General features: G+C 40.1%; 3 protein-coding genes across 3 annotated transcripts; all 3 read left to right on the top strand.

Moving 5' to 3' along the window:
- The first annotated feature begins 110 nt into the window (after positions 1-110).
- LOC136177351 (GTPase IMAP family member 7-like) lies at positions 111-3,973 on the top strand. The gene is made up of 2 exons (XM_065950335.1): positions 111-277; positions 1,980-3,973. Exons 1-2 carry the CDS (start codon positions 271-273, stop codon positions 3,131-3,133), a joined length of 1,161 nt encoding a protein of 386 aa, XP_065806407.1. The 5' UTR covers positions 111-270; the 3' UTR covers positions 3,134-3,973.
- Positions 3,974-4,721: 748 nt separating this feature from the next.
- On the top strand, positions 4,722-7,125 carry LOC136177350 (GTPase IMAP family member 7-like). Its single transcript, XM_065950334.1, has 2 exons — positions 4,722-5,143; positions 5,777-7,125. The coding sequence occupies exons 1-2, from the start codon at positions 5,137-5,139 to the stop codon at positions 6,628-6,630; spliced, it is 861 nt and encodes a 286-aa protein (XP_065806406.1). The 5' UTR covers positions 4,722-5,136; the 3' UTR covers positions 6,631-7,125.
- Positions 7,126-7,437: 312 nt separating this feature from the next.
- Positions 7,438-10,755, top strand: LOC136177349 (GTPase IMAP family member 7-like). Its single transcript, XM_065950333.1, has 2 exons — positions 7,438-7,734; positions 9,003-10,755. Exons 1-2 carry the CDS (start codon positions 7,728-7,730, stop codon positions 10,067-10,069), a joined length of 1,074 nt encoding a protein of 357 aa, XP_065806405.1. The 5' UTR covers positions 7,438-7,727; the 3' UTR covers positions 10,070-10,755.
- Positions 10,756-23,182: the final 12,427 nt, after the last annotated feature.

The following is a 23,182-nucleotide window of genomic DNA, read 5'->3' as shown; positions in this document are numbered from 1 at the left end:
CAAAGCGTGTGGTGTGTCATGTCATGACTACAGGTTTTTCAGGTTTCATTGTGCAGCCATGAAAAAGAATTCAAACATGCATTTGTTGCTCTCTTATAACCTTATAAGGAAAAGAAATGGGTGTGAGACAGCGATGAAACCAGTTAGCAGACAATAGAAGACATTTTGTGTGCAAGCACAGGAGTCTGATCACCGGAGAAAAGACGCACAGGTCGGTGGACTTTCAGCTCTAAACAGTTTTCACTCATCACTGACATCTCTTTCAACAACATGGACGGTAAGCTACGATCAACTCTTTTAAAATGTATTGAAACTGTTCACTCTGATCTAAAATGACCAACTTACAGTGTGGAGATGCACACTTATCCATAAAATGATCACGTCACATGTCAAAGGCAAACTCATTTCTTCATATCTGTACAAAATGAAAAGATAACACGAAAACCCATGGCTGCATGTGGGATGCCTTCAATATCTGTTTTATTAATACTTGATCAATTAACAAAATCAGAGATCTCTCTCTCTCCTATTTCTGTAGTCACATTGGGTAACAACTCAAAAATGTGTTAATTTTGTGAGAGAAATAAATCCGATGAGGAGAAACACATGCAACAATGTGGTGTTTGTGAATGTTTCTTTTTCAGGCTGTAGAGCCATTTTCACTTTCCATCAAATAAAATGTGTCCAATTGTGGGTTAAATCTAAATTGATTTTGTTTAATGAAAATGATTGAACTTTCGTAATGAAAATATTTACAGTTTTTATAATTTGAAGACACAATTACCGAATGCTCTTCATGATGTGGACGTGTTAAAACCACAACACAACATTGAGAATTGAATGAAAAAACTGTCTATGCATTACATAAATTATACTATGCACACAATGAGCATGCTTGGTGGTTAGTATGTGTAATGTTTATAGTGGTTATTATCCTCGGTTAGCAATCACTCGTCTAGATTTATATACTGACATTGAAAATGTGAACTTGAGGATATTTTAAAGTATTAAAAGTCATCCAGACGACATTTGTCTGGATGACAATTCTAGGCAAAACATTTAATCTGAGATCAAGAAGTTGTAGTTCAGCTTGGATTATAGTGAGTTGACTCAGAAACTTGACTTCACCATTAGCTTAGTTGATCACAACTTTGACTTTTAGAGCCCATCTTGATTTATACATTTTTATATCACGTTTAACATTTGTGACTGGAAAGTGTTATGACTATTGATGAATAATTGTTGCTTCAAATGAGTAAAAAACACAGCAGACATACAAAAGTACAAGATAATGTGCGTACGTGTTACGTAAACGTGAGTGTGTATCCTGCCTTATCTGAATGTGTGTGCAACTGTCCTGTCTGTTTGAGGGGTGCGTGTAGGTGACTCAGCAAGATCCTCGTACGTGCTGCGACTAGCTCACTCGAACAGCCCGATCCACGAAGCCACTTTGGGTACGATCTCCTCCGCCAGCCCTCTCTTTTATATCAGTTTAGTTCATGTGTAAAAAGTGAAGTGTTGAAACAAAAACAAACGTTATTTCAGATTCAGTCTCTCAGTTGTCTGCGTCCTCGCGGCGTCTCTTCGACTCGAAATCAATTTTGCCCCGGCTCCTCTGCAGGTGATTGCTAATGAAGATTACAGAGACAGAGCCACCACACCCCCCCCTCAAGGTGTGTCATCAGTACTGCCCCTGCGTCTCCTCCTACTAACCACAACTACCGCTAAAGACCCTGAAGTGAATCCTCCTAACACATTATCGTAACAGCCAGGGACAAATTTTGTAACCTATAGCAACGCTTAACCCCGGTGAGGGCTCTGAAATTGGGGTCGTGGGCACTGCCAGTGCAAAATGTGGACACAGGCCCTTAAGCTATATACTGAAAAGCTATATGATACAAAAATCAGCAACTATACCACCAAGCTCCTGGGAAATGTAGTATAATTCATATTAATGATGTGACATTGTTCCCTTTCAGGCTCAAGGAGACTTGTTATCTTGGGGAAAACTGGATCTGGGAAAAGTAGCCTGGTGAACACCATATTTGGAGAGGACATATGCAAAATCAACCATACTTCCAAATCTGAAACAAGTGAATGCAAAGCAGCAACCAAATGTGTTAATGGAAAGAGCCTCACTTTGATCGACACTCCTGGTTTCTTTGACACCAACATGTCAGAAAATGATCTGAAGCCTGAGATAGTGAAGTGTATTGTTGAGAGCGCCCCTGGGCCTCATGCTTTTCTCATTGTGTTTAAAGTGGAGAAATTCACAGAGCACGAACGGGAAGTCATTACCAAAATAACAGAACACTTTTCTGAAGAAGCTTTAAAATTTGCAACAGTTGTCTTTACTCATGGTGATCAGCTCCAAGAAGGACAGACAATTAAAGATTTTGTCTCCGAGGATCAGAATCTGAGTGATCTGGTGAAGAAGTGTGGAGGCCGCTGCCATGTCATCGACAACAAATATTGGAAAGAAAAGCCAAAGGATGAATACAGGAGCAACCAGTTCCAGGTGGAGGAGATACTTAAGACAGTGGAGAAGACGATTAAGGACAACAAGGATGGCTTCTACACCAATGAGATGCTTCAAGAAGTGGAGAACAAAATACAAGACGAGATGGAACCCATTAGAAAGTCATCAAAAAACATGTCAGAGGAAGAGATCAGAGAGAAGGCTAAGCTTAACGTCTTTGAGAAGCTTTTGATTCGAATGACAGGTACAGGAGTAGGTGTAGTGTTAGGAGCTTACTTTGGTGTGATAATAATGATCAAAGCAGTTCTTAAAACATTGAAAGATCTTAAAGACATGACAGAATCACTTTCAGAAATTTCAAAGTTAGCAGCAGAAACAGCAGCTGGAAAAGCAGCTAGAACAGCAGCTAAAACAGCAGCTGGAAAAGCAGCTGGAAAAGCAGCAGGAGCAGCAGCTAAAACAGCAGCATTAACAATCCCATCAGTAGCATTCAAGGCTTTAGCAGTGACTGCTGCAGTGGGAGGTGTGGCAGGAGGTGTGACAGGATATCTTGCAGTTGAGGAAGCAGAAACAATGCAGGAAGCAGCAGAGAAGGCAGCAGATGCAGTCACAGAACGAGCCAAAGATATCTTAAAAAGAATAGATGAGATGTAGATGAGTCAAAGTTCAAAGAAAGAGACAAAGTTGAATCTTCTTGTAGAACTAATCTAAAATTCACTTTCCTTCAGATTAACCAATCTGTTCTTAAATTACCAAATTATTTGCTGCGGTGTTCTTATCTCCTTGTGTTTGTAAGTTGAAAGCGTGTGCATGTTGTTCCTAATTAGCATATGTAACCGCCCACTAATAACCCCATAAAACAGCATGAATGCAGGGCAGACTCACAGAAACACATGCTGGTAGCAAAAAAAAACAAGGTTGTGGAGATGCCTGGGACTTCTAACGCAGAATAAACTTTAGCAGTTAGAAGTGGAGGTACTACTGCAGAAGGTCAGCAGCAAACAAACTGTTTGATTCAGCAGTGGGATTAAAATTAAATATTGTAAACCCTACGGACTAATATTATACAAATGTAGTTTTACATGAAATGCAATGAATCCCAGAATCTTCTTAAAATGTAGAAATTTCTTTATAAGAATGAATGGTGAATGAGGCACAATGTCCTCAAAATCAGAGGAATAAAGTAACATAATACATTGACTTTTGTAATGAACTTACTGGGCTGTTGATTAAATGTTTGACAGAAATCTTTATTTTGAAAATTGTTGTGTAATAGATATCCATTTAACCTTTTATCTCCAGTTTCAGAGTTGCTGTTTAATGTCTAAATGTTTTCTTGTGTTTTTCACTGAAGTAGATTAATGTTAGATAAGAAATGTGGGCTGATAGATGTCATTATTATTGACGTGAACAGAATGATTTTCATTGAACCCTCTCAATCCTTTGTATTCTGAACATATATATCAAACATAGCAATAAAAAGATCAACACTCATTTCTTTTGTAAGTCCTTTTTTCTATAGAAACTCTGGAAAAACACTCTGGAAAAATGTGGATTCTTGTAATATATGGGAGAAGAAAAGTATTCCAGTATACTTCGGGAAAGTATAAAAAGGGTCAACTTTTCAAAAACAAACAAATCAACAGTGTTAAAGGTCAAATATGTGAGATATCTGCTGAAGTAAACGATAAAGTAACCTTACTATATGATCAGACATTAAGGAAACATGATATGTTGAAGTGCTGGCTTCTCTGACAACAATGCAGCAGCTAGTATGTCGTCCTTCTAACTTTAGATTCTGCTCCTGAATGCTCTGGATTTGTTTGGACCAGAGAAGTAGGTGGTTTTAAGGCACCACAGGCGGCAATTTTGCCCCTCGCACCTCGGATTTCCAGGCAAACCAAGTTGCAGTGATGATAACATTCAAGTGATCTGCTTCAAATATAACTGATTGTACCCGACCTAAAAAGCCTCTGCATGTTTCTAATGAGTTCTCTGCAATGTTTGAATTTTGACTGCAGAACCCATTTTAAACACTAGGTGTCATAGTTACATATTGATTTTTATTAGAATGTTTGGGAAAATTTAAATTTATAAAACCTGTTATGAATGTATTTTTCTTGGGTATTTACATTAACATAAATATTTCCAACAGTAATCAAAGCCAGAGAATTCTGTCATTTCATATTTTTGTCTTGTCATGGCAGACACAACATGTTTATCTTTGCCGTGGAAACACCAGATGTATAAGGAAGCATACTTGGTATGTAAAGGACTAGAACCTCAATGAGTAAGCTTTAATGTAAGGTATGAGATATTCACAAGTGCATGAGTGACAGAAAAAAATAAGGTTAGTTTTGCTTTAATTTTTTCTTGATGCTTTCTGACCCGACACTATATAACTTGTGTTTGACTTTTGTATAATAACTGAATAGTGGAGCTTCCTGACATGCAACAGAACTGGTTGTTCATACGCACGCTGATAAAAATAGAAGTGTACTGTGTGATGTGCTCATTAGCCTGCTGCCCAGAACCACGTCAGACAGGTGGAAAAACCAGGTGGAGGAAACTGGAGCCAGACAGAGGAAGACACGCTGTCACGTCCTTGAGATCAGAGTCATTCTCTAAACCCTCGACTTGTCTACATTTTCTCAAGAATGGATGGTAAGTTATGGTTACTTATTCCCAATTATAAATACAAATGCAATTATTTCAGTGAGTCACTTGGAATAACAGGTTATTTTGCAAAGTGCCTGCATTTCATATCATTGATTGTGAGTATATTGTAGAACATTTAGGTAACAGAGCACTTGTTGTTAAAGCCCTAATAACTTAACTAAGTTTGGCTACTTTACATGTAGTTTTTCTATAAATTTGTATGTTTCACCCTCACCTTTATGTGCCAGCATGCATATCAGTCCATCTTGTAAACTATTGTTACAGTGACAATAATTCTCACACAGACTAAGTTAATAAGATATTTAAAACCATCTTGTGTAATGTAGTATAATATACCTTTCCAATACAGCTGTGTTAATATCAATTTAAAGTACTTGTATTTATAAGTATAAACAGCAACCTCACAATAATGTGCATATGAATGACCAAGGATGCAGGTTTTATCTTTTCAAGGTTTCTGCCTGTTAAAAGGATATCTGTCCTTAACACTGCAGCACAGTTTTTGCCATGATTGTGCATGGAATTTTCATGTTGGGTTTTCTTTTGTAAAATAATAGTGTTGTAAAATAAAAACTCTGACATCAATATCACTGAGACAAAGTCATTATTGTCTTTCAGAATCGACAAAAAGAGTAGTTGTCTTGGGAAAAACTGGAGCTGGGAAGAGCAGCCTGGCTAACACCATTTTTGGAGAGACTGTGTTCAAGACAGACAGTTCAGCCAAATCGGGTACGACAGAATGCCAAGCAGAAAACAAATGTGTCAATGGCAGACGCATTATGTGGATCGACACTCCTGGGTTCTTCGACACAGACAGAGCTCAGGAGGAGATGAAGCCTGAAATACTCAGGTGTATCATAGAGTGCGCTCCTGGGCCTCATGTTTTTCTCATCCTGCTTAAAGTGGAGAAATTCACCAAGCACGAACAGGAAGTCGTTGAAGAGATACAAAAGTATTTCTCAGAGGAAGCTTTAAAATTTGCCGTAGTTCTCTTTTCTCATGGCGACCAGCTCCCTGAGGAAATGAAGATCGAGGAGTTTGTCGAACAATGTGAATCTCTGAGGGACCTGGTGAAGAAGTGTGGAGGCCGGTGCCATGTCGTTGACAATAAATACTGGAAGACCAAAGAGCAGGATGAATACAGGAACAATCAGTTCCAGGTGGAAGAGCTTCTCAAAACAATAGAAAAACTTATTGAAGAGAACAAAGGAGGCTGTTTTACCAACGAGTTACTAGAAGCAGTGGAAAGAGACGAACAACAAGAACAAGAGAACATCAGACGATCATCTGCAAACAAGTCAACTGAGGAGATCATACACATGGCTAAAACCGAAATGTTTGCAAAGCAGATGTTTAAATTTGCAGGTGTTACAACAGGAGCACTGTTGGGAGCCTTTCTTGGTGGAACAATGAAATTAAGGCGAGACACGGCAGGCAAAAACATCCATTTTTTATGCACTGGTCAATTTTGAGTTTTTGGGCTAGTTCACTCCCTGAACATGTAGTGTTTCAAACTACCATAAAGCAAATATACAAATTATACATTTATGTGTATATTTTAATACATTTTGTCTGATCGCGGCATTATATTTAGATTTTTTGAACGTTTATTTGGAGAAATGTCTCACCTTAAAAGAGTGTCAGGATGTCTGATCTAAGCATGAGACATGTTAACCTGGACTAAAATAAAAAGTAAGAAGTGAAATTGTGTGAAAGTGTATTTTAGCAACAACTTTTTTATATTTGTACTTTTTTTTTAAGAAGGGATATGGATGGTTATTGTTATTATTTAGGAGAGGAAATGTTTTTGATATCCATGATGAGCACGTGTGCTGAAAAAAGCCTTTTGATTCTGGATCTTTCATGAAGGATTTTTCTTTGTTCAAACATTATATGCAACAATAAATCAGGAAATCCATCAAGTGTTTACTAGAGTCTTTTGTTTCAGCAGTGGGTGCATTGAATACAATTCATTTAGCAGAGGTTTGTATCCAAAGCGACAAACATCAGAGAGTAAGTAAAACACAAGTAAGGATCTGGAGAGGAGGAAACAACATCAGTAAGTGCAACAAAATCTGATTGGACACATACTGTAGAAACACAGAAGAAGAAGGGGGACAAAGGAATACAAAAAAAACAACCTTACGGCTGGTACATCCATACTCACTTCTGATTACAACACAGAAAAGCTTAGGATAAGGAAACGTTCAGACTGCAAGACTGATTAAAGCACAATGAAACTCGTCCTTTTGCCAACATATTAACACATGTCTATGTCTTTAAGAAAAGCAATGCATGCACACGTTTTTTGGTACATCCTCGTACAAGATAAAGTCACAAAGTAGATGTTTAAATATAAAATATATATGTAGCTATTTGAGGTACACAATTCAGATTTTTGGTGTATGAACAAGCGTAATGTGTCTTGATCATTCCATCAGCCGGTAAACAAGTCAGACAAGTCATAGTGAGCAAGAGGTGAGTCAGAGCAGGAGAACTCAGAGTAGAAACGTGTCGCTTGTCGCTAGATCCAACTAATTTGTCTGCAAAGATTTCAACATTTGACAGCATGGACGGTAAGGACATTTTTATTGTTATATTTCAGCTTCTGAGCCCTATAAAGTACAAAATATTGTATTTTTTGTATTTGTATGTTTTTGAAGTGGGAGTATTTCACTTTTTTAAAAATAAGGCTGGCTCTGACACACATCAAAACATTCTTGTGACAATGGGCTTGAAATATTGTTCATATATTTAATTTTTTACTGTCATGAAAAAAAGAAATCTATAGATGCAACTGCAAGACTTATTAAGCAAACAGGACCATGAGCGGCAAATTGATCATTTCTAGTTTCAACTAGGCACTCTATGGTAGATCAGCACTTACCGAGTGCCCTTTGTCCAATTGACATTCCTTGGACCTCACTCACAGTTTTATAAATTAAGATTACGTCTATAAACTAATAAGATGAGTTAAGACACAAGAGTCACAGTCAATCTCGTCTCTGACAGTCTTGCATTTTTTAGCTCATAAATGGAAATGGATTTGAGTCCGTTTTACACCTATGGTTCATTTGCTCCGGTTCGAATCATGGCTGCAAAGTATTAACTTAAATCAATAAACAACAAATGAGCATAGGCTGTAGGGTCTTCAAGGTGTTTGGAAGTCAGATGAGTGATGCTTGGTCATCATCTGTACCCTGCCCCCAACTAGAGGCGAACTGGAATTGTATAATTACTTCAAGTTTGGTCTGTATCAAATATGGGGTATACAGTATATGGTATTCCATTTTTTGTTTTATTATTAGAAATCAATCAATCAATCAATCAAACTTTATTTGAATAGCATTTTTCATACAATAATATATCACAAAGTGCTTTTACATCAATATAAATCAAACAGCAACAACATGACTCTCTCCCCCACCGCTACCCCTCGATCCAAAAACTAAGGTAAAATAACTATTTTAAAACAGGTACTGACGGACTGAGGAAACACTAACATTAATTCTTAATGAGGAAACACAGGAGGTTAAAAATGTTAAAAAACTAGATGAAATGAGATTCAGTTAAAAGCTAGACTAAAAAGGTAGGTCTCTTAGAAAAATCCGTCTAACTTTCTATCAACACAAAAATAAACTTTAAAACAATTCTCTGTGATCTGTGTCTCAGATCTATCTACTTCAGTAAAACCATGAACCCACCACACCTATATGATTTACTTAATTCAACCTAATTGCACCTTGTGTTTAAATCTCCAGCACAATAAACCAATAGGGAAAACCCTTCAAGAACCAATGTGTGGGGACTGATGAACTGAAACAGAATTCTTATTCTCTTACAGTGCCAGCTACAAAGAGAATCGTCCTCGTTGGAAAAACGGGAGTTGGAAAGAGTAGCCTGGCTAACACCATATTTGGAGAGGCCATATTCCAAATAAATCACCTCAATGGCTTGACAAATAATTGCTCTCAAGCTGAAACCAAATCTGTCAATGGTAGAAGCATCAATCTGATCGACACTCCTGGTTTCTTCGATGCTGAAAGGTCTGAGGAAGAAAATAAGCCTGAGATGGTGAGGTGTATCACAGAGTGCGCTCCTGGGCCCCATGCTTTTCTCATTGTGCTGAAAATGGAGAAGTTCACCGAGCATGAAGGGGCCGTCATTGCAAAAATATGTGATTTTTTCTCTGAGGACGCTCTCAAATATGCTGCAGTTGTCTTCACTCAGGGTGACCAGCTCCCTGAAGGAATGAAAATCGAAGAGTACGTCGAACAAAGTGGAGGTCTGAGTGATCTGGTCAAGAAGTGCGGAGGCCGGTGCCACGTCGTTGACAATAAATACTGGAAGGCCAACGAAGACGACGAATACAGAAGTAACCAGTTCCAGGTGGCAGAACTGCTCAACACCATAGATGAGATAGTGAGGGAGAACAACGGAGACTTCTACACCAATGAAATGCTACAGGAAGTAGAGAAAGCAATACAGAAAGAGGAAGCGCGCATCAAAAAGTCATCGGGAAGCATCTCACAGGAAGAGATCAGGAGGCAGGCAAAAAGCAACGTCTTTACGATCATGACAGAAAAAACACCAAAAAGGTGGATCAGAGGTTTAGTGGGTTTTGCGGTCATTGCAGGAATACTTGCTGCTGTCTCGGCTGCGTTCATCAATTTTAAAGTTGGGATGGGGACGACGGAAGCAGTTACAGAAATAATAGCAACACCTATAGCAACAGTCGTAGAAGAGATAGTAAATGTTGTTCCAGATGTGACTCCAGAAGCCAGCGTCATAGCAGAGGCAGTCGAAGATGTCATTCAACCCATTGTGGAGATTACACCAATATGGGAAGATTTCATCGACACATGGTATGCTTTGTTTGAAGGAACTCATGATCCTTGGTGTTTATTTTAATAAACACTGATGGACTTTAAGATGACATTGACATTGGTAGCTTCTGGAAGACAATTTTTTGGGGGGGCTTAGTACAGCCAGGAGTTATTAAAAAAAGCAATAAAAGACATCAGAGTTAAGACTACTTTCTATGTGCTGGTTATGGTTTACAGTCCCGCTAGCAACTTGAGACGCAAGAATTCAGTCAAAGTGACAATTGACACGTAGGACAAGATTGTTAGCTTGGATTTTTTTGCTTGTGATATAAATTAAGTCTTTGTCATATGAAAGCCAATGGGTTCCAGGATTAAACTAAACCTGATGAAATCTGCATTTTATTCTTCCGACTGTTTATTCATAATCAGTTTTCACAGATGGAAACCCTGTCAACATCATATGGCTTGACAATTGAAAAAATACTGATTCAAAACTGAAGGTGTGGGCTTTCAACATGGTGGACGTTCAGCGGCTTACAATGAGATAACTTGGTTGCAGCAATATTAGAGCTTAAGCTACACACTCAAAGTCAGAATATGTTAGCCTCAGTTCTTATCTTTACTTGTTTTTTATCTCTCTCATTTTTATGGAAATGTTGTACCTAATCCGTGTTGTAACCTTAAAGGGTGATTACTTACTTTCTTATATTTTCAACAGTATGTTTTGCATTTTTACATGTACAATGCAACAATAAAGCTGCTGATTGGTCACATGTCATTTCAGTTGTTTCTGTTCAAATTCACTGTAAAAGAAGTTGATGATACACATTTTCTTACGGACAATAAGTTTCACTGAAATACCAAAAGCTACAACAAATAACACACAACTGCCCTGCTGTAAATACCAACTAAAGCCCAATCTATTCCTGATCGATACACACCTGATAAAAAACATCACAGAGTTGAAAATGACTGACCTTTATCTGGAGGTGAAAATACATTTTTTGTAGCTAAATGTCTGTCTGGTTTTAAATGCCTTCAAAGGGTTAATGAAAACTGAACCTTCATGAGAGATGGCCTAAAACAAAGTTATATGTGGCTTCTCATTTGGATTACTGACAAGGGTTGGGGGTGGGGGGGGTGTTCTTGTGGCATAGTGGTTAGTGGGTGCACCCGACATACAGTACGGAGGACATAGCAGGCAGCTAGGGCTCAAATCTGACCTCTGACCTCGTACACTGTCCTATCTCTCAATAAAGCCAAAAAAAAGTACCAAATAACTAATTAACCAACTAACTACTGAGGCTGCTCTTCTACCAAAATAATAGGGGAAATTATTTTAACAACTGACTTTTCTTCACGCTACAAAGTCAGTTCAAAAGTAAGATTTTGCAATCTGAATATTTGAACTTCACAGAAAATTGCGGTGTACATTTAGAGTTCTGTCATCATTTACAAGAAATGAGCCAGGCTTTCCTTTAAACACTAAGCCTTTACTTTCTGTTTACCGGTGCACCTGGTTCCCAGAAGCTGGGAATAGATGCTGCCAGAAAAAACAAAACACAACAAATAAATTCCTTTCAACTTGCTCTGAATCACCGGAGGCAAAATACTCTGCCCATAAGAGGAATGATAATGTGCAGCATAGAGGCCACTGCAGCTGCAATCACCATCTAACCACTGCTTTTGATTGTCAACAGTTTCAAAAGTCACTGCACTATTGATACAAATTAAAAGAAATGATACAAAATTTAAAAAGGGCTGCACAGTGGTGCAACGGTTAGCACTGTTGCCTCACAGGGAGAAGGTTCCTGGTTCAAATCCCCATCCAACAGGAGCACTTCTATGTGGAGTTTGTATGTTCTCTGGGAGCATGTGTGGAATCAGCTCAATCCCCCCTTGACCCTGAATGGGTGAAACAGTATAGATATAGGATGAATTAATAAACACATTTTGTTTGTTTGTGATATAGGAAGGTCAACGGGAAGAAAAGACAGACCTAGAGAATTCTTGCTTGGTGTTTTGTTTGGTTGGAGTTCGCATTAGCAACCTCACCCTTGGTCATGTCAGTCTGGTTATACAACCTATTATTCTCGAGTGGAAACTGTAACCATCTTATAAATAAACCAAAAACACATTCTTTCAGTCTGTACCTTGGAAGACAAAGACACCACCCTGTACAGCCACAGAGATATGCAGCACTCACCCTCCTTTTAAATCAATTAGATTATTAAAATGTCTTTGGAATTATTTTCTATTCATTGAAGTCATGCACAATTATTTCCCATCAAGCTCCTGTTTTATTTTATACAGCACTTCAGGGGCGTCTTTGTAGCTGCAGAGGTATCCCATAGTTGCATTTTTCAATAAAGCCATTTTCACATTATGCACTCTAGAAATGTATAGAACATTTCAGACGGGCTGCCCCTGAAATCCTACTGCTATGGTTGTTCACACATGCCCCTCACAGCGGGAGACTATCCCTGTCCAACATGAGTGAGTGTCAAAATCAGCTTGATTGAACTGTTTGACAATAACTGATCAGACCAATATATGGTTTTTGTACCAGGCTGTAAACACGTTCATTTACACTGAAAAAATTTGCTTTTTTGGCTTGGGTGTGTATGTGACTTATTGTTCTTTTGGAGCCAGCCTCAAGTGGACACTCAGTGAACTGCAGGATTTCGAGCTTCCTCATTGGCTTCATTTTTCATTTTCTCACTCCTTCTTGGTCATTAAGGGATTTAAAGAGTTAATATGGTTTCTATCTAAGTAATCTTCTTTCACTCATATAGCGAATTTTCATTTTTTGATTCATCCCATTATTCGTCCACAAATCTTATTTGAGTAGAAGAGGAGGAAGTGGAAGAAGGTGAGAAAGATGAAACAGAAAAATAAAAAACTGCAGAAGACAAGAAGGTGACGGAACTGGAAAAAGGAGCAGGAGCGGAGGCAGCAGGAGCAGTGGCTTTTATAGCGTTCATTGAATTTTTGAAGACCCTACCTAGACTTGTCGCAATCATACTGCTGGTGGTTGTTTTCTTCCTCATGCTACTGTTATCTTGTGGTGTGCAAGAACCCTCCTCCTAATATTTGGAGTACTACTAATGTTTACTGTGTTAGTGGTACTACTAATACTTTTATAGAGGTATGTTACTCTTAGATTGTCCTAAATCCAATTCCAATGCTCTGATTTTTGTATGAAGGTAATGAAACAGGGGTTATAAATGTCACTTCGAAGGAGCATTTCATATCTACTGCTCAAATGTTTATTTACTTTTCTTCTGAGCTGATTAAAAAAAAATATTATTTAGCAGCATGGCAATTTGTGACAGTCACAATAACAAAAATGTAAATTACATTCTATAGAAAACAATATATATGTTTCACAATTGAATTTTTTACAATGGCTTAAAGTTCCTTGTATGGCCACTCGGGGCGGGTGATGGGTGCTAATTTCCAACTCTGCTAGGAATCTGTGCATATTTTTGTCTTTATAACGTGACACCGATAAGTGCTACTGCTTCATCTTCTTACATCGAACAAGAGAAACCAAAAGCATAGCGCCCTCTGCTTGTTAAAAATAGCATTGCGCTACATCGATTATAATTGTCCATATTTGTATGTACTGCGATGTGTTAGTAGATCCCCATCATTTATTAAAGTAGTAGTAGTCACAAAGATCTTGGCTGACCTTCTCCATACAATCTGTGTTTTTAATAATCAACATTATTTTTCTGGTATTGTTTAAATATAATGGAGAGTATCTATCATCATAATTTTTATCATTGTACTAATTATAAATGCATATATGTATCTATCTCTATCTTTATTCCCTGCATCTTCAGTATATGTGTGGCTTCAAATGTTTTTGATCATGTTGAACTTTTAATTTTTAACACACATTTGAAAGTAAAAAGATGAATCATTTGTTCTTTTTTTAACATACAGCTCGTTGACTTTCTGGAAAACGCAACTGATCTTGTGCTTTTGAGTGTGTGTTGTATGTTTTACTGCAGTTGATTATTGGTAGTGAAAAAATCTCATGTTTAAATTTTTTTTTTTTTTTTTGATGTGTCCACTTTAAATGTTCAACATTGACATAATAAAACACATTCTATTCCCAATTTCTCTCTGATTGCTTTCCTTCCTTTATAAAAAAAAATGCTGTTAGACTGATACAAATATTACTGCTCTCCTTATAACATGCAAATATATAAAATGTTTTAGTATAAACATTTGAACTAGAGCTACCTGTATAGAGATTAAAATAAGAACCTTCGTGTTGAGTTGATGATGGATTAGAAAGTGGGGAAGACACTTAACCCCAAGTATCTCGCGCTGCTTCGTTGGCGACGTATGAAAGGGATTAGTTACTTCTGATGTTCACTTTACGAAGAAGACTCTGTCACCAGTGTGTGGATGGGTAGCTGTGACATAAAAGCGCTTTGAGTCGTTAGAAGACTAGAAAAGCGAAATACAAGCACAAATCCATTTACCAATACTGTCTTTTGCAAATAATGTTTTAAAGAAAAATGCTGTAGACATCCCCGTATCTTGATACCAAAATATCAGTATTGTGACATGTGAAATAATGCATTGTGATGGAAATATTTGTGAGTTGATGAATAAAGATCTGAATTTCTTTGATTTTTTATAAATCACACACATGCACAAACAGGATCCTGTGGACATGCATTAGTGGAGAGATGTCAGAGTGGGGCTGCTACAAGCTACTAAGCAGAGAGTGCACCAGAGCAGTTTGGGGTTTGGTTCCTTGCTCAAGGGCACCTTGGCAGTGCTCGGGAAATGCATAATGCATAATGTTGTTGTTTTTTTCATTACAGTAGTTTGAGCAAATTAAGTGTTCAGTTCAACCCACATTTGATTTCAAAGCATGTTATCATTCAAAGGGTGTGTCATGTCATGACTACAAGTTTTTCAGCTTTCGTTATGCAGCCATGAAAAAGAATTCAAACATGCATTTGTTGCTCTCTTATAACCTTATAAGGAAAAGAAATGGGTGTGAGACAGCGATGAAACCAGTTAGCAGACAATAGAAGACATTTTGAGTGCAAGCACAGGAGTCTGATCACCGGAGAAAAGACGCACAGGTCGATGGACTTTCAGCTCTAAACAGTTTTCACTCATCACTGACATCTCTTTCAACAACATGGACGGTAAGCTACGATCAGCTCTTTTAAAATGTATCGAAACCATTCACTCTGATCTAAAATGACCAACTTACAGTGTGGAGATGCACACTTATCCATAAAATGATCACGTCACATGTCAAAGGCAAACTAATTTCTTAATATCTGTACAAAATGAAAAGATAACACGAAAACCCATGGCTGCGGGATGTGGGATGCCTTCAATATCTGTTTCATTCATATCAAATAACAAAATCAGAGATCTCTCTCTCTCCTATTTCTGTAGTCACATTGGGTAACAACTTAAAAATGTGTTAGTTTTGCGAGAGAAATAAATCCGATGAGGAGAAACACATGCAACAATGTGGTGTTTGTGAATGTTTCTTTTTTAGGCTGTAGAGCCATTTTCACTTTCCATCAAATAAAATGTGTCCAATTGTGGGTTTTGTCCGACATTTTCAGACTAAATCTAAATTGATTTTGTTTAATGAAAACTAAACTCTGTCACTGTTATGACATTGTTACAGTAAAAAATGTCTAGTGTTCCTTTTACTGTCTTGAAAAAAATGTTTTGAAGGAGAATGCTTCAGACATCCTCGTATCGTGTACCAAAATATTGGCATTGTGAAATAATGTAGTTTAAGCAAATAAAGTGTTCAGCTAAACCAAACCGTTACTCAATCACGAGAACAATTGAAACATGACTTTGTTGCTCCTTTTATTCTTATAAGGAAATTAAATGGGTGAGGAAGTCAGTTGCCTTCCAATAGGAGACATTGATAGTCTTTGAGTTATGTTTTCAGCTGTTTAAAGCTTTATAGCACTTCTTCCTCCTCCTCTACTTTAACATAACTATGAAGGCTTTATTCTTAAAACACATTTTTGCTAATAATAATCAGTAAAGCAATCCCATTTGACACACTCTTTAGAACAACTATTTGAATAAAACCAGTACTGGGTATTGCCAAAGGTATAGCAGCTAAGCATTCATCCTTGTTTGAAAAGGTTCAATTAGCATCAAGATTAAAGAGGACTGGATAAACATATTGGGATTTTTTTTTTAAAGTTACAGAAGGAAGTTGACATAACTATCTTGTTAATTTGGAAAAGCATGGCTGTTTTTTTACTGAATTGACAAGAAATATCTCGAAATAACGACAATGTTCTACATGAAAAAATACAAATCTGCTCAGTTTTAGAAGTTAACTATCTCGTAAATTCTTTTGGGGAAAAAGAGCATTTTTTTTAAAAGTACAAAATGATAAATAATACTAAAATAAGCTAATAGCAGTCTGGGACATCCCTGCCTGTGTGAAATGATGTTACCTGTTTTCTATACAAAATGTCTTCCCCTACATTTTGAAAAAATCAACAGTTTATTTTTTTATTTTATTTTTTATTTTTGGCCCTTCTCTCTTTTTGAAAATGAATACAAATTAAAATGTCATCTTTATTTTTAACCACTTTGGGTGACATCGCTGAAATGGGTTAGGGTACTGGAGCCACTTTGAAATTCAAGGCTTTATATGCGATTTTTTTGATCCAGCAGATGTCGCCCTTGAGCACCAGCATAAAACCAAAACAACTTGCGCTGCATTGTTGTGTTAGCATGCTAATGCTAGCGATCTTTATTATGCTCCTATCATCACACTGCATGTAAATTTACCTGAAATGAGCGTGATCTAGAAACACAGTTAAGCAGTGAGTACAGTATGTTATTCTTCTTTTCTCTAGTCCCTCAATTAAACAACTTTTATATGCGAAGGGATGAGCCGGCCGGCTGTCCCGGCGATGTGAACAAAGTGAAGATAGGACTAGGAAAACTCGGAAAGCATCACAGACAGTGGGACTTGGGTGTTAAAATCATTGTAGACAGTCATGACTCACAGAGTTATTTTCAGAGGATATACTTGATTTCTATTACATTTAGGTGTGAAAAATCGCATGTAAAGCCTTTAAATAAAACTTATTCAACATTGGGTTTTGAATGACACACACAGGCGATTTTGGCAGAAAAGGGAACTCCCATGATTCCCCGCCAGCCCCAACGTCATCTTTTGTTATTATATTAATAGAGAGCCTCCTGGCGGCAGAATCTACATACTGTGCCTTTAAGTCAAATATTCTTGTTCTTCAACAACAGATGAGAGTGAAGCAGAGGAAATGCAGCTGGTGTCTGAAATCACATTGATTTCCCGTGTCACTATTTTGAATGGTGCACCATTGATAATTTTTTCTTCCTGCAGTCGCCTTGTCTTTTTTGTGACAGAATAAGCATAGATAGGCAAATCGGTAGTAGGCCATCACCACATTTTCATAGTATACCAACCAGCTGTTTTTATAAACAGTTATTCGCGTACAAATGCAGCTGACAATCCACTCTAAATTGTTGTTTCTCATCATCCAGAAGGCAACTGCACCAAGGAAACTATGCATTACGTTAAAAAGGGAATGGAGCCCGATAGCCAGTCAGCAGGACGCGTGCCAAAGGAAGAGAACAACACCAAGGCTCTCAACAATAACTTTAGGAATGGTTGGTCGAAATTAGCAGGCCCTGCATCCAAATCCTTGGTGATTGATTTCTCAGCTTTTGTAGTTTTGTCTGACAACCATGGATCGAGAAGAGAGGCAGAAGAACTCACAGAAATACTGCCAATGCCAAAAGGAAAAGAGGCTGATGGAGGTGTTGCAGAAGTACCAGTGAGGGAAGGAACAACACCAACAGGTAAAACATAGTCCTGCTTTGTATCAGGGTAGGCCCAAATGAATTTCCAAATAAACTACAATTAGAAATCATAGCAGCAGTTCCCAACAAAATGGACAATAACCATAGTAAAAGTTTTTAGCATAAACTCCGACCCACATGACCATGCACAATTTAAGCTATGCAAACCATGACATGTATCACTGATCCGTTCCAGCGCTAAGTGTAAAACACTTTACCAGAACCAACATAATGAATGGTCAAAAATCTTTGTTAAGATGCCATAAACAAACAGGCTACTTACTCTGAGTGACTTTTTCCTTGTAGAGCCACCAGCTAGGATTGTCATCGCAAGAACACCTGCAGCAGGGAAAAGCATCAAAGGTAAAGATATGTGGAGAGATGATTTTTTAAAGACAAGTGCAGACAAACAACCTACAGCTTCAGATACTGTGATGTACCACAGAGCACTTGTCTAGGCCCGGTGGCTCGGTGGTTTTCTTCTTTAAATTGAGAAATATAAAGAATTGGGGCCAGATGCATAAAAATATAGTGGTTAGCTACTTAAAGCGTGTTTAGGTGTAAATACTAACATATTAATTTACTTATTTTAGACTGGTTTTTCAAACTGTATGCAACTGTGATAAGAGCTCTTTTATTGTGCATGCGCATATTTGAACTTTTATAGCAAGAAATTGCCTTTGACTTTTTTTTTTTTCGCATATTGATCCTTCCGTCAACTACCCCACTCAATAGACCTGTCAGTGCAGAACAGTGTAGAAAAGTCCTTACTAGAAGTTGTGGCTATTGTTAGTGTGTACACAAGCAATCAATCATATGTATCTGTAACCAGCAGAAGGGATTTCTCAATCAACCATAACTGGAAGTCAAATCTGGTTAACTCATTCTTATCTCAAAATTGAGTATACAATTAAACATGGGGAAATGACTCAAATGCTGATTAAAATAATAATCAAATTTAGTACAAAAATAAATGTACAGGTTCACCTTTCAGCAGTCCCTAAAATGCACAGTACCAATCTAATATGACTCTTCTCTTCTAGTTCTAAAAACATACAGGATTGTCCTGCTGGGAGAAACCAAAGCTGGGAAAAGCAGCCTGGCAAACACCATATTTGAAGAGGATGTGTTCAAAGTCAAACATAGCCCCACTTCTGATGATAAAGAAAAAGAAGATGTAGGAGAAGAAAACGATGTGGAGGAGGAGGAAGAAGATGTAGGAGAAGAAAAGAAAGTAGAGGAGGAGGAAGAAGAAGATGTAGGAGAAGAAAACAAAGTAGAGGAGGAAGAAGTGGAAGAAGAAGGTGAGAAAAAAACAGATGATGAGGAATCCGATAAGAAAGACGAAACAGAAACAGAAAAAACTGCAGAAGACAAGAAGGTGACAGAACTGAAAAAAGGGAAAGAAACAGAGAAAAAGGCAGGATTCAAAAGAGCCGGTGGTGGACTATTTACCGTTATAGGTAGTGTCGTCGGGATCTTTTTTGGGAGAGTAGGAGTAGCATTGGCAGTGCTAGGAGTTATACCGTTAGAAGTTATAGCACCTGTCGCAGCAGTAGCAGAAGCATTAGTTGCAGGAGCGAGGGCAGCAGGAGCAGTGGTAGCAAGAGCAGTGGCAGCAGGAGCAGTGGCAGCAGGAGCAGTGGTAGCAAGAGCAGTGGCAGCAGGAGCAGTGGTAGCAAGAGCAGTGGCAGCAGGAGCAGTGCTAGCAGTAGCAGTGGCAGCAGGAGCAGTGGCAGCAGGAGCAGTGGCAGCAGGAGTAGTGGCAGCAGGAGCAGTGGTAGCAGTGGCAGCAGGAGCAGTGGCAGCAGGAGCAGTGGTAGCAAGAGCAGTGGCAGCAGGAGCAGTGGCAGCAGGAGCAGTGGTAGCAAGAGCAGTGGCAGCAGGAGCAGTGGCAGCAAGAGCAGTGGCAGCAGGAGCAGTGCTAGCAGTAGCAGTGGCAGCAGGAGCAGTGGTAGCAGGAGCAGTGGCAGCAGGAGTAGTGGCAGCAGGAGCAGTGGTAGCAGTGGCAGCAGGAGCAGTGGCAGCAGGATCAGTGGTAGCAAGAGCAGTGGCAGCAGGAGCAGTGGCAGCAGGAGCAGTGGTAGCAAGAGCAGTGGCAGCAGGAGCAGTGGCAGCAAGAGCAGTGGCAGCAGGAGCAGTGCTAGCAGTAGCAGTGGCAGCAGGAGCAGTGGTAGCAGGAGCAGTGGCAGCAGGAGTAGTGGCAGCAGGAGCAGTGGTAGCAGTGGCAGCAGGAGCAGTGGCAGCAGGAGCAGTGGTAGCAGTGGCAGCAGGAGCAGTGGCAGCAGGAGCAGTGGTAGCAAGAGCAGTGGCAGCAGGAGCAGTGCTAGCAGTAGCAGTGGCAGCAGGAGCAGTGGTAGCAGGAGCAGTGGCAGCAGGAGTAGTGGGAGCAGGAGCAGTGGTAGCAGTGGCAGCAGGAGCAGTGGCAGCAGGAGCAGTGGCAGCAGTGGCAGCAGGAGCAGTGACAGCAGGAGCAGTGCTAGCAGTAGCAGTGGCAGCAGGAGCAGTGGCAGCAGGAGCAGTGGCAGCAGGAGTAGTGGCAGCAGGAGCAGTGGTAGCAGTAGCAGTGGCAGCAGGAGCAGTGGTAGCAGGAGCAGTGGTAGCAAGAGCAGTGGTAGCAAGAGCAGTGGCAGCAGGAGCAGTGGCAACAAGAGCAGTGGCAGCAGGAGCAGTGGTAGCAGGAGCAGTGGTAGCAGGAGCAGTGGTAGCAGGAGCAGTGGCAGCAGGAGCAGTGGCAGCAGGAGCAGTGGCAGTGGCAGTGGCAGTGGCAGTGGCAGCAGGAGCAGGAGCAGGAGCAGCTTTTATAGCTCAAAAGAGTTACCAGTTCATTGAATTTTTAAAGACCCAACCTAGACTTGTCGCGATCATACTGCTGGTGGTTGTCTTCTTCCTCATGCTACTGTTATCTTGTGGTGTGCAACAACCCTCCTCCTAATATTTGGAGTACTACTAATGTTTACTGTGTCAGTGGTACTACTAATACTTTTATAGAAGTACGTTACTCTTAGATTGCCCTAAATCCGACTCCTCTGAGTAGAAAGGTATCAAAAATTACGTTTGAAGAAGGTGACAGAACTGAAAAAAGGGAAAGAAACAGAGAAAAAGGCAGGATTCAAAAGAGCCGGTGGTGGACTATTTACCGTTATAGGTAGTGTCGTCGGGATCTTTTTTGGGAGAGTAGGAGTAGCATTGGCAGTGCTAGGAGTTATACCGTTAGAAGTTATAGCACCTGTCGCAGCAGTAGCAGAAGCATTAGTTGCAGGAGCGAGGGCAGCAGGAGCAGTGGTAGCAAGAGCAGTGGCAGCAGGAGCAGTGGCAGCAGGAGCAGTGGTAGCAAGAGCAGTGGCAGCAGGAGCAGTGGCAGCAAGAGCAGTGGCAGCAGGAGCAGTGCTAGCAGTAGCAGTGGCAGCAGGAGCAGTGGTAGCAGGAGCAGTGGCAGCAGGAGTAGTGGCAGCAGGAGCAGTGGTAGCAGTGGCAGCAGGAGCAGTGGCAGCAGGAGCAGTGGTAGCAAGAGCAGTGGCAGCAGGAGCAGTGGCAGCAGGAGCAGTGGTAGCAAGAGCAGTGGCAGCAGGAGCAGTGGCAGCAAGAGCAGTGGCAGCAGGAGCAGTGCTAGCAGTAGCAGTGGCAGCAGGAGCAGTGGTAGCAGGAGCAGTGGCAGCAGGAGTAGTGGCAGCAGGAGCAGTGGTAGCAGTGGCAGCAGGAGCAGTGGCAGCAGGAGCAGTGGTAGCAGTGGCAGCAGGAGCAGTGGCAGCAGGAGCAGTGGTAGCAAGAGCAGTGGCAGCAGGAGCAGTGCTAGCAGTAGCAGTGGCAGCAGGAGCAGTGGTAGCAGGAGCAGTGGCAGCAGGAGTAGTGGGAGCAGGAGCAGTGGTAGCAGTGGCAGCAGTGGCAGCAGGAGCAGTGGCAGCAGTGGCAGCAGTGGCAGCAGTGGCAGCAGGAGCAGTGGCAGCAGGAGCAGTGCTAGCAGTAGCAGTGGCAGCAGGAGCAGTGGTAGCAGGAGCAGTGGCAGCAGGAGTAGTGGCAGCAGGAGCAGTGGTAGCAGTAGCAGTGGCAGCAGGAGCAGTGGTAGCAGGAGCAGTGGTAGCAAGAGCAGTGGTAGCAAGAGCAGTGGCAGCAGGAGCAGTGGCAACAAGAGCAGTGGCAGCAGGAGCAGTGGTAGCAGGAGCAGTGGTAGCAGGAGCAGTGGTAGCAGGAGCAGTGGCAGCAGGAGCAGTGACAGCAGGAGCAGTGGCAGCAGGAGCAGTGGCAGTGGCAGTGGCAGTGGCAGTGGCAGCAGGAGCAGGAGCAGGAGCAGCTTTTATAGCTCAAAAGAGTTACCAGTTCATTGAATTTTTAAAGACCCAACCTAGACTTGTCGCGATCATACTGCTGGTGGTTGTCTTCTTCCTCATGCTACTGTTATCTTGTGGTGTGCAACAACCCTCCTCCTAATATTTGGAGTACTACTAATGTTTACTGTGTCAGTGGTACTACTAATACTTTTATAGAAGTACGTTACTCTTAGATTGCCCTAAATCCGACTCCTCTGAGTAGAAAGGTATCAAAAATTACGTTTGAAGGGAAGAAATCAAGGGGCTGGATAGTCATCCTATAACATGAACCTTACAATTATTTCTCCAAAGTTTAAAGCATCGAGCCAGATCACTGTATCTCCTTTAGAGTATTGAGATTGGTGCTAAGTCTCAGAACACTTTTCTGGGAAAACGATTGTGTCAGATTGCGTTGGATGTCGGATAATTCCAATGCTCTGATTTTTGTATTAAGGTTAGGGGGTTATAAATGCCACTTTGCGGGAGCATTTTATATCTACTGCTCAAATGTTTATTTACTTTTCTTCTGAGCTGATTTTAAAAAATACATTATTTAGCAGCATGACAATTTGTGACAGTCACAATAACAAAAATGTAAATTACATTCCAAGTTCCTTGTATGGCCACTCGAGGCGGGTGATGGGTGCTAATTTCCAACTCTGCTAGGAATCTGTGCATATTTTTGTCTTTATAACGTGACACCGATAAGTGCCACTGCTTCATCTTCTGACATTGAACAAGAGAAACCAAAAGCATAGCGCCCTCTGCTTGTTAAAAATAGCATTGCGCTACATATTTTTGTCGCATCGATTAAAATTGTCCATATTTGTATGTACTGCGATGTGTTAGTAGATCCCCATCATTTATTAAAGTAGTAGTAGTCACAAAGATCTTGGCTGACCTTCTCCATACAATCTGTGTTTTTAATAATCAACATTATTTTTCTGGTATTGTTTGAATATAATGGAGAGTATCTATCATCATAATTTTTATCACAGTAGTAATTATAAATG

The sequence above is a fragment of the Labrus bergylta genome, chromosome 22 (genome assembly GCF_963930695.1).
Source record: "Labrus bergylta chromosome 22, fLabBer1.1, whole genome shotgun sequence".
NCBI classification, from domain to species: Eukaryota; Metazoa; Chordata; class Actinopteri; order Labriformes; family Labridae; genus Labrus; species Labrus bergylta.
The sequence above is the reverse complement of the archived record's forward strand: the minus strand, read 5'-3'. Positions and strand labels throughout refer to the sequence as shown.